We start from the raw sequence: 16152 nt of genomic DNA, 5'->3' as shown, positions 1-16152 counted from the left end.
CCGTTTGACTCTTGCCCTTTTGTGGCGCGGCTCCTTTTTGACACAGGCCTGTTTGACGCAGGGCCTTTTGACTCGGGTCCTTTTGTCGTGGATCCATCTTAACTCGACCCCTTTTTATGAAGGGCGTTCTGATTCGGGCCCTTTTGACTCAGGCCCTTTCTTTGCCGAGATATTTTGACCCGGGACCGTTTTAAATCGGGTCCTTTTGTAGCGGGACCCTTTTCGACCCGAACTCGTTTAAGGCAGGTCCCTTTTGACTCGGGCTCTTTTGTCGTGAGACCCTTTTGACCCGGCTGTTTTGATGAGGGTCGTTTCGATTCGGGCATTTTTGACTTCTGCCCTTTCGTTGCTGATACCTTTGACCCGAGCCCTTTCGTCGCTGGTCCCTTTTGACTCGTGCCCATTTTAGCGGGGCCACTTTTGACTTGAGCCCTTTTGTTGCGGAGACCTTTTGACCCGGACCCTTTTGACGTGGGGCCGTTTTGACTCGGGTCTTTTGTAGCGGGGCAATTTTGACCAGGGCCCGTTCGACGCAAGGCCCATTTGTCGCGGACCCTTTTGATCCAGGTCCTTTTGATGAAAGGTGGTATGACTGACGCCCTTTTTTGCGAAGACCTTTTGAACCGGGCCCTTTTGATGCGGGGCCTTTGACTTAGCCCTTTTGTAGCGACGATCATTTTGACCCGGGCCCGTTGGACACAGGACCTTTTGACTCAGGTCCTTTTGTCGTGGGAACCTTTTGGCCAGAGACCTTTTTACAAGGGGCGTTTTGATTCGGGCCCTTTTGGCGGAGACTTTTTGAACTGTGCTCTTTTGTAGCGACGCCCATTTTTGACCCGGGCTCGTTTGACACAGGACCTTTGACTCGGGTCCTTTTGTTGTGGTAACCTTTTGGCCAGAGACCTTTTTACAAGGGGCGTTTTGTTTCGGGCCCTTTGGTAGCGACGCCCATTTTTAACCCGGGCCCGTTTGACACAGGACCTTTTGACTTGGGTCCTTTTGTTGTGGGACCCTTTTGGCCAGAGCCCTTTTTATAAGGGTCGTTTTGATTCGGGCCCGTTTGTCTCAGGCCCTTTTGTTGCGGAGTCCTTTTCACCCGGGCACTTTTGACGCGGGGCCGTTTTGACTCGGGCCCTTTTGTAGCGTGGCCCCCTTTACCCGGGCTTGTTTGGGGAAGTTCCCTTTTTACTAGGACTCTTTTGTCTTGGGACCCTTTTGACCCGGCTCTTTAGATATGGGTCGTTTTGATTCGACCACTTTTGACTCGGGCCCTTTTGTTGCGGTGACCTTTTAATTCGGTCCCTTTTGATTCATGGCTCACTCGGACCCTTTTGTAGCGGGGCCCCTTTTTGACACGGGCCCTTTTGACGCAGAGCTTTTTGACTCGGGTTCATTTTTGTGTGATCCTTTTGGCCAGGGCCCTTTTTATGAGGGACGTTTTGATTAGGGTCCTTTTGACTCAGGCCATTTTGTTGCGGAGACCTTTTCACCCGAGCACTTTTGACGCGGGGCCTTTTTGGTCTGGCCCTTTTGTAGCGGGTCCCTTTGTCGCGGGCCGTTTTGACTCGGGCTGTCTGTGTTTGCCCTTTTGTCTACCCTTCTGACATGGAACCCTATATATAAGGCAGCAGCTGAAATACCTGGGACAGGGGGCCTGGTGGAGTATGAGTAAATCAATGATCGATCGATCCAAGACGCAGTAAAATTGACCACACTACTGTTCATATCTCTTTCCTTCTATTCTCTCAACATCATGTCTGGAGACGAATGTTCTGACTAATGGGCTACAGCGGCGAAAGACGATATACGCTATCAATATTAATGTTATGGATTTTAACTTCACATATATATAGGGCAATAAAATGAAAAACACTATATCGGTATTTTGCCCTTCCCCTCGTTGAAAAAATCCTGCGGGCGTAAGTGATTATGATGTTTCTTACTTACTGTATTATATTGTTCTATATACGGAATAAATACTTCTGTGTTTTGTATAATAATAAGATCCTTATCTACATTTATTACGGTCTTTGCTTTACGTTGAGCGTAATCAGTTTCCATTCTCAAATAATTACAGTGAGAGGAATGAAATAATTCACGCACACATTTAGGACTTAGAAAAGTGCCCTGCGAACATGTCGTAGTAAAGTCCTGAAGAGTGAGAAGTTCTAGTAGCAGTTGTTAGCAGTTATTAACTTAACATATAAGACAGTAAATTGAGAAAACTGAGAATACGAATATTTTCAGAGAGGACAGTGAGGTGATGCTTCTAATCTATGCCTTTAGTCCCTATACCTACGTTATTTCCCTAGTCAAAATTAAAACTCTTCAAAATTAATCACAATTTCTTATGCAACCATCCCTTCCTTAGAGTACTGCGCGGTCACATACCCGTCACGGCGATGTAGAGGTACTTTTGGCGACGAGGATACAAATATAGCTGTTACTGTTGGAATTAGCTACGTTCGTAACATTATTGCCAACTAGTTGCTGCATCGTCCCAATTTCGTGTGGTGGTGGCGAATTTCAGAACTAAAGCAAGTGAATGAAAAAGGCACAAGTCCTAAAAGGCAGAAGTCCTAAAATTTAGAACTAGTGCCTATATTTTTAGGACTTCTGGATGTCACCCGCCAACATCACATTTCAAACGCTTCCAGCTTTTCTCTATGTCCACGTCTCTGATCCGTAAAGCGCCGCGTTTCATACCAGCGTCTTAATAAATCTTTCACGAACGTCCAACGACAAATTTCTTTATGTTAGTAGTCCTCTTTTCCTATTGAATGCTTGTTTAGGCTGCTCTATTCTTGAAATTACGTCTTTTTTACTCCTTCCGTCCGAGAATATTAGACTCTCTAAATAGGGGAACGTCTTAATGTGTGCGATTTTCTCTCCATCTAGCCATACGTTTGCCTCTTTCTGTCGTGCTCTTGTGCACTTTATCACTTTGATTTTATTCTTATTTATCTTCATTTTGCATATTTTTTCCAGTTGGTCGTTCAAGTTTGAAAGTTCTTCTTGCAAGTCCTTTTCATTCTCCGCTATCAATGCAATGTCATCAGCAAACCTTATTGTGCTTAAAACCTGGCCATCTACTTTTACGTCTGTCTTGTTTTTTTTGGCAAAGAATTCTTTCATACTCTATTCTATATAGACATTGAACAGAAGTGGAAGTCCAAATCCTTGCCTCATTACTTATTATTGCTTCTTTCTGATCTCTTCGTATAACAGCTGTCGGGTTCCTATAAAGTTGGTGTATTATCCTTCTGTCTCTGTCGTCCACTGTCAGATTCTTCAACGCTCAGAACATATTCCAATCTACGTTGGCACAAGCTTTTTTTTTATTTAGATCTACAAATGCTATCACAAATTGTTTATTCTGATGTGCTGTTCCATGATCAACCGTAGAATCAATATTGCTTCCCTTGTTTTCCTTTTTCTCCTGAAGCCAAACTGATCTTCCGATAGCCGTTCTTCGATTTTCCCTTCTATTCGTTGTGCGATAATTTTGCACACTATTTTTGATGCATGGGAAAGCAAACTTAGCGTTCTGTGTTTCCATTTCCGTGCGCCTTTTCTCTTCGGGATAAATACCAATATGATTTTTTTCGAAGTCTTGGTATTTTTCCCGAGATGTACATTTCATTAATAAGATTACATATTTTCTTCTTTGTTGCTGTTCTGAGATTCTTAATAACTTCCGCTGGTATTTGATCTATTCCTGGTGCTTTACCATGTTGCATTTTCTCCAGAGTATTGTCAAATTCGCATTGTAAAATCGGTCATAATTCATTTTCAACGACGTCTTCTTCCTTCTCTATCTATTCTCCGATCACTGTCTCCTTTGTAGAGTTCTTCAATGTATTCCTTCCATCTTCTTATCTGCTCCTCTTCTATTAGCGTTGTGGTAGAGCGTTCACCTCTGGTGCTTGGGGTCCCGGGTTCGATCCCAACCCCCGCCAAGTGAACTTTGTGGTGGACAAACACCGTGCTCGTGGGTTTTCTCGGGGTTCTCCCGTTTCCTCCCACTTTCTTCATTCCACCATTTCACTCATATCTCATTATCACCGTCTCCTTTAGCCTAACCGGCATAACCGTGGGACGTAAAACTTAAAGATTTCATTTCATTTTTTCTATTAGCGTTGTCCCGTCCTTGTCTATGCGTTTCTTTTTCTCACAGAACTGTTTCCTAACCTTTCTATATGCCGTTTTTGTATTGCCTTTGACTATAGTTTCCTCAATTTCGTTGCACAAGTTGTTTATCTAGTTTTCTCTGGTCTCCTTCAATCCTCTGTTGATGTGGTTTCTGCACCTTCTCTGTTCCTCTTTTATGTTTATCTTCAACTGCCTTCTTTTCTCCATCGTTTGCAATATTTCTGTTGTTCTGGGTTCTCGTTTTTTCTTTCTATGCGCTCGTCGGCAGCTTTTATAATCCCTGCTTTCATGGCTTCCTATTTCGAGTTGATGTCATCACCTACTAAAGCTCAAGCAATCTGGTCGTCTTGTGAAATATGGAAACGAGGCGACATTGAGGCCTGTGGTTCAAATGAACCGTGTGAAACGCGCGTATGACGTAGCCTGTGCTGTAAGTTGCCGTCATGGAATAACCTACATCATTCATGAGCAGCTCAAATTCCGTAAAGTGTAAGACGGGCCCTTTACCAGTTGTTAAATGAACATAGCAACACCTCATTTGTTACAAGATTAAAGGATAGGCTGTTTTGGCACACATGACCAGGAACGGAGCATGGGTGCAGGATTTTCAACTTGAATCGACTTGACCGTCAATGAAAATATCCACCCTTCTAATCACCATGAATTTCAAGGCGAGCTCATCGCTTCACGAGCTGTTGTTGACCTTATTTCGGGACATGCACGGCGTTGTACTGATAAATGTAGTCTGGCGAGACTGAATGTCGTACCATATTTAGCAGCTCCGATAGACTATTCATTTCAAACGTCCTGGACTTTTGACATCAGCTACGATTTCTCTCGGTGTAAATTAACGATTTTTTACTAAGTTAGTTTTAATTAATAATTCTTTATTGTCTTTAAGTAGTTCACTATAACTTTAATATATCGTAAGTGTTATAGGATAGACCTTTGATAATAATTGTTAGTTTGATCTTGTAATAATGTTGCTTTACAATTTATGAAGATAAAAATGTTAATCTTTAATTTGGACTTCCCTTATTTAACTTTGGAGTAATGCTTTTAAGTGGCTCGGTCAAATTCTAACATACAGAAAGTTAAAACACCATTTTCTTCCAGTGATAATAATAACTTGATTGTCAAAGTTTTGTAGTCTAATCAATTTCTGCGTAAGTTCGTCCAGTCGCCATTTATTCTGTGCAAATACCGGCCCGGCATTTGCACAGGCCATAGATTAAGTAAACAGTAAATACATACTACTGAGCTTTTGAAATCATTTTTTTCTACGAAAAACCCTATATTGTATAAAAGCAAATGTTCCTGTGGGCAAAATTTAGCGTTCTTCTTACTTCATCTTTCACATAGAATTCATTTGAACTCAAGTTCGCACACGAAACACCCATAGTTTGTGCATCTTACTGAATTACCCCAACTCCTCTCTTCTAGGTTAAAAACCTAAAAACGCTCAAACGCATGTTTAATTATGTTAAATGAAAAGTCTAAATACCAAATTTCAAGGCCCTTACCTTACAGATTCAGATATATGGACATCTTATATAATAATCAGGGTCGAGGAATACGTAACCAGGACCTGTTGTGTCGGATTAGATTAAACTGACTTTTTATGACAAGTTCTTTCAAGTACGCTAATATTGGGATCATTTAATTACACAGTTTGTGAGCGTAATGACAGGGAACTGGGTCACGAACTTGAGAGAACCAGAAAAAGAACTTGGGAATAATTACGCAACAAAATCAAAATTCAAGAGTGATATTTTCCATAAATAGAAGCTTTGCTTTGTTATAATTAAATACAAACTAATTATTTGCTGAGCAAAACTATATATTTTCATTAAAATTCAACACGTGTTACAGTTTCACCATTTCTCTCAGCTGTTGTATGTATATACGATTGTACAGTTATCCTGTATCACATAGTGTCTGATGAAGCCAAAGAGTAGTTGGTGAAACTGTAACACGTGTTGAATTTTAATGAAAATATATAGTTTTGCTCAGCAAATAATTAGTTTGTATTTAACAAAATTCAAGATGTATTTATAGATTTTCGAAAAGATATTTTCCACTGAAGCGCGTGTCCGTGATTAAAAGAACGTTTTTTAATGTAAATCAATCCCTTAATCTGAGATATTGGGAAAATATTTTTTCGTAAACTAACAAAGCACGAAGTTCTGGGACATTTTTAACCATGACCGCAATTTTGTAAATATGCAGGTTTAGAGATATTCTTCAGAACATCACAAAAACACCACAGGTCAGGATTATAACTTTGTGATTATGTGTTACAGTTGTCGAGAATGAGCTTAAACACAGGCATAAGTGGCCCTATTCTCTCTAGATAGGAATTCTTTAGAAAATCATGGAAATAAATCACTATCTTTATACTTGTAAAATGATCTTTCTAAAGTTCAAAGTGCCAAGAAGAATTTTTAGATTGAATAGACTTGTTATAGAATCGAGTCACGCAACACTATTTTCATCTCTTCATTCACGAATCTGAACTCACGGAAAGTTGATATAATGTAATTGTAGTTGTGGAGACAATTTTCAAGGTAGAGATTTGACTGAGGAATCCGAATTTTAAACAATGCCTCCTCCATCAGTTGATGTGAAACTGGTATCGTGCTTGCTCTTTATTATGCTCGGAATCAGAATATACACTTTGTGGTAGCTCGAATCTTGAGATGGAACCAGTCAATTTGCGAACAGTATTTGTGATTGTCGTAGCCGTTTGAATGTTTTGGAATATCTGATTGCAATCCTTTCGTAAAGGAACATTGATTGCCTCGCAATCAGTGAATAGTCGTACAGTAACAACGGTGATTGGTATCTGTCGTCGACAAAGTTTTACCATCTTTGCCCCACGTTTTGGTTATTGTAGGGATAGCTATGAAGTTAGTAGGGAGTTGGGGGTCAGTGTATTCGGGTATTCAACCTGAGCCAACTGACACGCAATTTCTTTCTTAAATTTGAGTTTAGATGTCATCAAGACTGTCGTCAATTAGCTTAGCGACCCGAAAACTATGGTTTCGACACTAATGTCGTTCACTTTGGACGTTTCATTTTTCACCCCCATGCCTCTTGGTGCTGAACTTGGTCTTAAACGGTATCAAGAATATCACTATTCATTTCAGCGATCCTAAAATCAATGCATTAGACGCTAATATCGGTTGTTTCGACTATGTTTATATATGACCCCTTCCCACACCCCATAAGGAAGCTAATGTTGTCTTGCTCTCACAGTACAACATTAGGAGTATAACTATTCATCTCAGCAATCATGAAAATTACGGATATTGGTAGTTTTTTATTTGTTGTACGTCACCATTTCCCACTCCCGTATGGTTGCTTCCAGACTGTACACCATATGTGTACCAAGTTTGAAGATTTGCGACAGGCGTCTCACAGTAACATACTATACACATAGGAACATCCATTGATACATTTTTTCGATTTATTAACTATCCCTTTAACCGATATTCAATAGCATCCTTTCAGAAATGGCATATCTTAGTATAATTTTATGTACCAAATTTGATCTCGATCGACTGGGTATTTTTTGCAGTAGTGAAGTGCGATTGCTACATTCATCATTTTCTGGGAGGATTCTCCTAGCAGTCGAATCAATAATTGTAATCCCTAATTTTCTTTTCCTTTCATATCGAATTAAAAAAAAAAACTCCTAAATGGTACCTTACTTCAGAAATCCTATGTACAGCCTAAATTTCAAGTTTAAGCGGTTTGGCCTAGCCGTTGATCAGTCAGGCTTTCCTCTTTTGTACCGTATATAGAGATTGTAGAAGTGCGTACTAGAACACGTGAATTTTGACTATATATATATACAGATGGTGATCAGAAAAATGGAAACACCTGTAGTTGGCAACACGTCAGATATATGGGTTGGCAGTGGTGTCGTGGCGCCCGCAGCGCAAGACCGCTGGTGGTGGTGTGTTAGGCCGATCTCCATACTACGTCAGGCGCAGTGGAACAGCAGTCTCCAGTGGCTGCAGCAGACGGAGGTAGAGTAAAATGGGAGACACCTCAGATTTTCAAAGAGGGTAAATTGTTGGTGCGCGGTTATATGGAGTGAGTGTGACGGCAGTGGCTACAGTGTTAGGTGTGTCGCGTGGGACAGTGTCGAAGGTGATTACGGCCTAAACAACACACGGAAAACCACATCGGGGAAGCAGAGCAGTAAGCGGAAGAAAATCATGAGTGACAGGTCAGCCGGGTATTAAAGCGCATTGTCACGCAGAACCATCGTGCCACTGCGGAGCAAGTGACGGAGGAACTCAACCAGCACCTCCCCCACCTGTTTCGACAATCACAGTCCGCCGCGAATTACATGACATGAACTTACGGGGTCGTGTTGCACGGGCCAAACCGCTCATCAGGGACCATAACGCTTTCGCACGCTGCAAATGGTGCCACGACCATGCAACTTGGACCGTTGAAGACTGGAAACGTGTGATATGGTCGGATGAGTCATTCTTCACCCTATTTCCAACCACGGGCCGTGTTTATGTGTGGAGAATGTCCAAATAAGCTTATGATCTGCAGTGTCTCCACCCAACTGTGAAACATGGCGGCGGCTCGGTGATGCTGTGGGCCGCAATATCATGGTTTCCATTGGGTCCTGTGGTCACACTTAGCGGACGAATCACTGCCAACGATTATGTCGCAATTTTAGGAGACCACTTGCATCCTATGGTCCGGATGTTGTTCCCGGACAATGACGCCATCTTCCAGGACGATAATGCACCCATTCACACAACTGGCGTTGTTGCAGCGTGGTTTGAGGAACATCGGGATGAAGTTCAACACCTCCCCTGGCCCGCCCAATCCCCAGATCTCAACATAATTGAACATCTGTGATCCGTCTTGGAAACACGACTCCGGTGACGATTTCCACCTCCATCCTCTCTCACAGAACTGGCCGATGCCCTGCACGAGGAATGGTGTAAAATTCCACTTGCTACCATTCACGACCTCTATGCCTCCATCCCACGTCGCATCAAGGCTGTTCTGAAGAAGAAAGGTGGCCCGACACCATATTAATCTGGTAAGTTACAATTTCGTTCAGGTGTCTCCATTTTTCTGATCACCATCTGTATATATATATATATATATATATATATATACATTTACATTAGATAAATAATACATTTAGTACTAAACATAAAAGTTTCAAAGACTGTGATGTGGTCTAGTTTTATATTCTATTGTAAACAATACTCTACAATGAATTACTTTAAATTATTTCTTTGAAATCTTTAATGCATTCATGTTTTTTTTCACAAATATTTTAAAAGACATTAAGAAAATAAATACATTTTACTGTATGCTGATATGAAGTTATAAAAATATAATAATGTGAAGATTAATTAGCAACAATGACTAGTTTTATTTATTAACATTTCATTAGAACTTTATTTGAGCAAATAACATGACTCAGATTAATATTAAAAACTTACAATTAATTATACAGAGAGAACCTTTAATCATTTCTTTCAATTATAGGAAAACTACATTTTATTTTGAACTCATTTAAGATAGCTGTCATTTCCATAAATATCGCTAAGTTAATTACCAAGAGACAGCTTAAGATATGATTCCTAGTTATACAAATAAACTTCATTACATGGCACGTACAACAATAAAGACAAATCTTATCACTCTTGTACATGAACCGCACATTTGACTAGATTTTGTTTCTACTTCTCTTAACTGGTTAATACTAGTTTAAATTTGAGCTACAAAAATTCAATACTATCACAGTCAACAATCACAGCCAGAGTATCTGTTAATATCTGATTGCTTAAGGCCAGTTTTAGACGAAAGCATTTATCGTAGCATTTTTCGTAGCAAAAATCGTATCATCGATATCCTACCGTGTAAAGTAGCAAATGCTATAGCATTTCCCATGCCATGGCATATCATATGGCATTTCTTGTCGATAGAACGTGCTCGATTTCGTAGCATTTTCGCCAGCATTTCTGATCCGATTGCAGCGCCGTGGTATGTTAAAAGGAAGCGAAAGATTTTGCGTCAAATATCCATGCTCTTTGTTTTGTGTGGGAAATTGAATTGTAGTAAAGAAAAATGAGTTGGAGTAGGGATACTATTATTATGTTGATTAAAAAATATAAGGAACATCCTTGTTTGTACAAAGTTAAAAGCGTGCAGTTTCACTATACGGATCCACACAGAAATTCATTTTAAAAACTTTCTCGTTTCATTTATTGTACGTTCAGCAATCATTTCTGAGGTGTGCTCTTGCATTCTCCGGTGCAGGTTCACTTTAACAGGTGGCAACGTGTAGTTTTATTATACGGGTCCATAGTATAAGTAGTAGTAGTAGTAGTAGGAGGAGGAGAAGTAGTAGTAGGTGTATTAGTAGTAGGAGGAGTAAGTAATAATAATAATAATAGTGTAGTAGTGGGACGGGTTAGAAGCCCCGAAGGGGTTGGTTGGGTTCTGTTCTCGATACAAAATGGGGAAATTACAGACTTGCCAAAATTTTATGGCAGCTTATTGAAGATTACGTGCATTTTAGGTTCGACTTTAATTTCTATATTTCTACGTAAATACGCATCTCAGATCACACCACACCATATTTCCATTATTTATACACTATTAAAATATTAGAAATTTCTTCTGTAAATTTTAAAATCTATGGATCTGTATAGTATACCTGCACCGTTAAAAGTCCTTTGTATCATAATAAACATATGCGAAAAAGGGCTTTAGAAGAAATAGTGACTGAAATATCTGTTTTTAGTTTTGGAGCCATAATTGCGCTGTTCTCCAGTGATTTGTTTGCTACGTCACGACAAAATGCTTATCAAAATGCTACCGTGTAAAAGCACAATATACTTTTGATGCCATAGAATATTGTACGAGATTTTTGGCAGCACATCTGCTACGAGAAATGCTACGATAAATGCTTTCGTCTAAAACTGGCCTTACACACAAATATTGTATGAAGAATTAAACTAACAAAGAAAATACAACAGCTTAATGGTGTTCACTACGCCCTAACTTTTCTTGTATATAGATATATTTTTGTTAATAATTTAGTATAACAACAAACAAAATAATTTTAATGTAAAGTGTATTAAAATTATAAATAGAAATATACACTACACCTTAAACTATGCTAATTTCTTGACGTATAAAAGTGTTTCCTTTGGTCTGAATTAGAGGTATACAGAGTATGGTTTTGTCATTTCCATAAATATCACTGGTAAATTCATCAGCGTCTTCACTATGCCCCAACTTTTCTTGTATGTAAATATATTTTTTTTTAAATAATTTAATACAACAAAATAATTTTTTGAAAGTGGGTCATTTAATATTTGCAAAATTATATTAAACCTCAGCCAACAATTTCTAATGGAACTTAAGGAACACATTTTAATTTAAATCACAATACTAGACCTGCAAGTTCCTGTGACGACCAAACTCTTTCAAATCATTAATATTTCGAGCACGATTCTGGAGTTTTCATTCTCAAGATGGTTTAAGCCTATTATATCATGTTACAACAGTTAACTAATTATATACAATGATGTACTTCAGTTACTAAAATAACTATAAGAACCTATTGATACTAGTATGTGAATATACTAGCAGAAACTCCCTATAGAATGTATCTTATATACATTTGCTTCAAACTCCAAATGTTCTTTTAATGACCGATCAGTGCACAATGCCTAGTCAGTGTATAGTATATGGATCTTAATAGATAAAACCTTCTGTAGGAAGACCTATTACAATTCTTAAAACCTCGAAATCTTGAAAATTATTTTTAAAAAAATGGTTCCTACAGAATATTATGTATACAACCATGTCGTCGTTAATTTTTATTTTGTAGAACGTTTCGAACTTTAATAGGGAAAAATTTCTCAACTACTAGGTACAATGGAAAGAACCTAACAAAATGGTCTAAATAAATCAATCTACTTAGATTGACAGCATTGCAGTTGAGAAAAGAATCCCAATAGGTGTTTGAAACGTCCTACAAAATAAAAGTTATTGACGATAGTTCTTTTTCTTTTCTTTCTTTCTTGAATTTAATAAGCCTCATTCGTTCTTACGTTATTCCGTAAATTATTTTTAAAAAGTGGTGGGTGGGAGAGTAGTGAATACTCTTAGAACGTTGTATGCCAAAGTCAAATTACAAAGCCAAACGAGAAAAAGACGTAGACTTACTTTCGAAATTCAAATTACTTTCACAAATGTACTGAATATTTGAGAGAGAAAAAAAAAAAAAGAGCTCTTTGATTTTGGTTTAATGTTTTTTACTTTTCCTGCGTCCTTGACAGTATTTCACACAGCTACCAGGTAATCAGTACTGAGAATAGCTTGAGGAGAAGCTCTCAACAGTATTAAACGCTGTCTAAGTCAGTTTGGTCATTTGTCACTTCTTCAAGAATGGGCCAATCTACACCATCGTCCCACAATTCCCTGCTTCCTGTCGGTCTCTTTGTCGAGTATTATTCTGTTTGGATATCTTTTATAAGTTTGCACATTACACAATCATTGTCAACAGTTGCGGATGCTGTACGTGAAGCATTGTTTTTAATTGCATTAGCTGCTGTAAAAGTTCCTATGAAACTATAGCTCTCAGCAACATTATATTGCTGATTACGACATTTAGGTGTTTTGCCGAGTGCGAATTTAAGAACATCGGCATACGACAGTTTCAATTTTGTTGATTGTTCTGCAAGTTCAGCACGTGAATCATTATTGTTCTTCAAGTGAATGTTTTTCGCCGATTGAATATTCACTTTTTCATCATCACTACTATCATCATCACTGCTTGGGCTCACGGAATTCGTCAAAGCATATTTTAGCACTGATTCTACGGAAGAAAAATCACACTCAGACGAGCTATCGTCAGATAAATGGGCTACACTAAGCTTCTGCTTATCCGTATCCTCATTCCGCACGGATGAATGAACATATTTGTTACATCTTAAGCACTCACTTACCTGGGAGTACGTTAGTACAATCTGTCCTGTATCATCACTATGCTGAGGTGATTCTATATCTTGCACTAAATTGTCTACTTGCTCATATTCGGTGTCCGGTAGCGATTGTAGTCTTGAATAGGAGGAAGCTTGCCAACTGTTAGGTGACGTTTCTGAAGAAAGTACTATTTCATCAGAGCTATCGAGACAACTGACGTCAGATTGTTCTAAAAACTCATAGCAACTTGAGTCATTGTCTAGAGAAGGAGTACGCACGAATCTATTACAATAGTCTTGAGAAAAATAGACGTTTGAATCACAACTCGAAGTTTCATCGTGAACTTCAGTTCTGACAGCTTCATTCGGTTTCCACAGAATAATAGTCCCATACTGTTTACGTTGTTGAGCTGAGCACTGTGGGTTAGGGCAGAAAAACTGTACCTGTGTGATTACTGGGCAATATGAACTAGCAATAACTGGATAGCTGCACTCCGGAGAGTATACGCGATGACCAAAATATTGTCTTCGTATTGCCTGAGGTTCTACAAAAGGATTATTTCTTTCCGGCGACCATCCAAAATAGGAATATTGATCAAATTCCACTTGGTACCTGTTATCGACGGGCCAAACTGGATTGAGGACAAGTGGAATTATCTGTAAATAGAAAAGATAATTTCAGTAACTGATAAGGATTTCCTTCAATAACAACCATTTAAATTCGAATAAAAATGATAAAATACTAGTGTATGCTTACAATCGTAACTGAAAAAGAAAGATGGCTTTTATACAGTGATTTCTAACACTTTTTTCTTTTTCTTTTTCTTTAAGTATATTTTATGATAAATATTACAGCTACTCTATGCGTTCAATACATCGCATAATCTTGGTGGTGGAACCAAAAGAGACATTTCTCCCATTAGTTAATTATCTGCAACCGAAAGAGACATTTCTCCCATTAGTTGATCATCTGCAATTGAAAGGGACACTTCCCCAATTAGTTGATCTCTGCAACCGAAAGGGACATTGCCAACACTAGTTGACGATTCGTGGGGCTCTTGAGGAGAAATATGTGTCAAAAGTAGCTGTAAAACATATAAGCAAAAAATAATAATAATAATAATAATAATAAAATAAAAAAATTTAAAAAAGTGTATATGTTCGTAAAATCAGTGTTGTAATCAGGACCGAACTTAGGAGTTGCGGGTATCAATTGGAATCAATTTTGGTTGGTCCTAGTTCCCAGCCAATTTCGACGAAGATCTGTAGAATCATATATATATATATACGTAGTGTCCATTAAGGCTATAAGGCTTAGCCTATCCATTTATTTATACATCAGCCTGAAATATTGATACAATTAATTTTATTAAAATGGATTTACTTTATGATGCATTGTTAAACATCACGCCAGAATACATTGAAACTTCTGCAAGAACGCATTGTAGGTTATAGGCTGCCAGCCTTCCGCCTTTCTCATGTAATCTTGAGAATGGAGCGGTGACAATCGCTTTCCTGTCACCATCAGCAGACGAAAACCATCAGCAATACACATATATTCAACACAATACAACGAAAGTGGACGAATGCTGGCGAAGGACTAGACTTTCGGGTGTTTGGAGAAACAAAAGCGACAGGACGCGGCCTTGTAAGAAAGTATAAAACAGAGAGACTATGAAAAATTTAGGAGCTCCCATTCAGTAACAAGTTCTAACAAAGAAAGAAAGAAAAAAAGAGAATAAAGATCTTATTATGATTAGCATTAATACATCAGGGACCGTATTGCGTACCGGTTTGCGTTATCGCAGCGTAAAATTTGCATTTTAGTTGGCGATAATTTACATAGCAGTTATAATTGCTTGTATTTTTTGCGTTACTACCGCAAGTTTTGCGAAGGTCAATACTGAATGAGGCCTCAAATGAGGTACACTTTCTTTTTTTCCACTTTCAATCTAAAAATAGCTTTTTCTGTAAAAAGCACCATTTGAGTGTGAGCTGCTGCACTACTGTTATCCATTAGTATACTTATATGTGTTGTGAGTGAAGTTCTTAAGTTTGTGTCTATGATATGGGGAATTTAAAATTAAGATAGCCCTATATCCGATTTTATTTGTTTAGTTGAAACTGTAATACAGTGTATGTGTGCAAGGATGCCCATTAGAATGTGCAAGGGGGTGCTTGCCCCCTCTAGAGAAATTGTGCTTTGGAAGATCGAAAACCCAATAGAATTTTTAGAATACTGTAGTTACCTCAAAATTTAAAATTATAATTGAATCGCTTACACTTGTCCCCCTCTGGAAACCACAACATAGGCGCCCTTGTATGTGTGATATGCGAGTATTGCATATGTAAGAAAAGAAGCAGAATCACTCTCATACTTTTTCTTGCATTTAAGAAAAATATATTGCATGAATTAGCATTTTTCTATCAAGCATTACAGCCAGGCCCGTAGTCAGAACACGGACGTGATCGTTTAAATAAGGGCGGGATTTTTTTTCTTTTTGAGGGGAAGGGGCAACTTGAATTCACTTTACACTCATATATACATACAACAAACAATTGCAAGTTTCAGGGGACTGGACACGTAGCTAAGAATCTAATTTCAGCCTAGAATCTGGGGAGTTCCAAAACAACACCGACGATGTTTGGGAGATGATTCCAGACACCAAAATAAGAAAAACGTTCATATGAACCTATGGGGAAAAGTACTTATTTTCACAGCTAGGGCCGACCAAAAGCGAGCAAAAACTACGTTTCAACATACGTTATTATAAACACGTGAAAGTGTGGAGAGATGACCCATATTAGGGTAAAAGAAAGTCACATATATGTAATTCAAAAGTGCATGTTTCAGTAATGTGTAATGTTTGCGTATGAGATTCCCTCCAGGGTATAATACACAGACATGTTCTCAACAGTTCTCAGATACACTCCGAGTTAAAGTAGGGTCCAAAGTACGCAAAGTTAAGTTGAACTTTCATAATAATTATGAACTTCTATTAATTATTCTCAA

General features: G+C 38.5%; 2 protein-coding genes across 4 annotated transcripts in view; one reads left to right on the top strand and one right to left on the bottom strand.

Moving 5' to 3' along the window:
- The window catches only part of LOC145687742 (uncharacterized), a 356205-nt gene that overhangs the window by 168912 nt on the left and 171141 nt on the right, over positions 1–16152 (top strand). The window lies entirely within an intron of this gene.
- The window catches only part of LOC145688356 (uncharacterized), a 31194-nt gene continuing 26153 nt past the window's right edge, over positions 11112–16152 (bottom strand). Inside the window, exon 2 of the mRNA XM_081762503.1 lies at positions 11112–13796. Coding sequence (XP_081618629.1) covers positions 12666–13796 — 1131 coding nt within the window. The 3' untranslated portion in view covers positions 11112–12665. The remainder of the gene's footprint in view (positions 13797–16152) is intronic.

The sequence above is a fragment of the Thermobia domestica genome, chromosome 6 (assembly GCF_964235325.1).
Source record: "Thermobia domestica chromosome 6, izTheDome1.hap1.1, whole genome shotgun sequence".
Classification (NCBI taxonomy): Eukaryota; Metazoa; Arthropoda; class Insecta; order Zygentoma; family Lepismatidae; genus Thermobia; species Thermobia domestica.
Note: the sequence above shows the minus strand (reverse complement) of the source record. Positions and strands in the feature narration are given on the sequence as shown.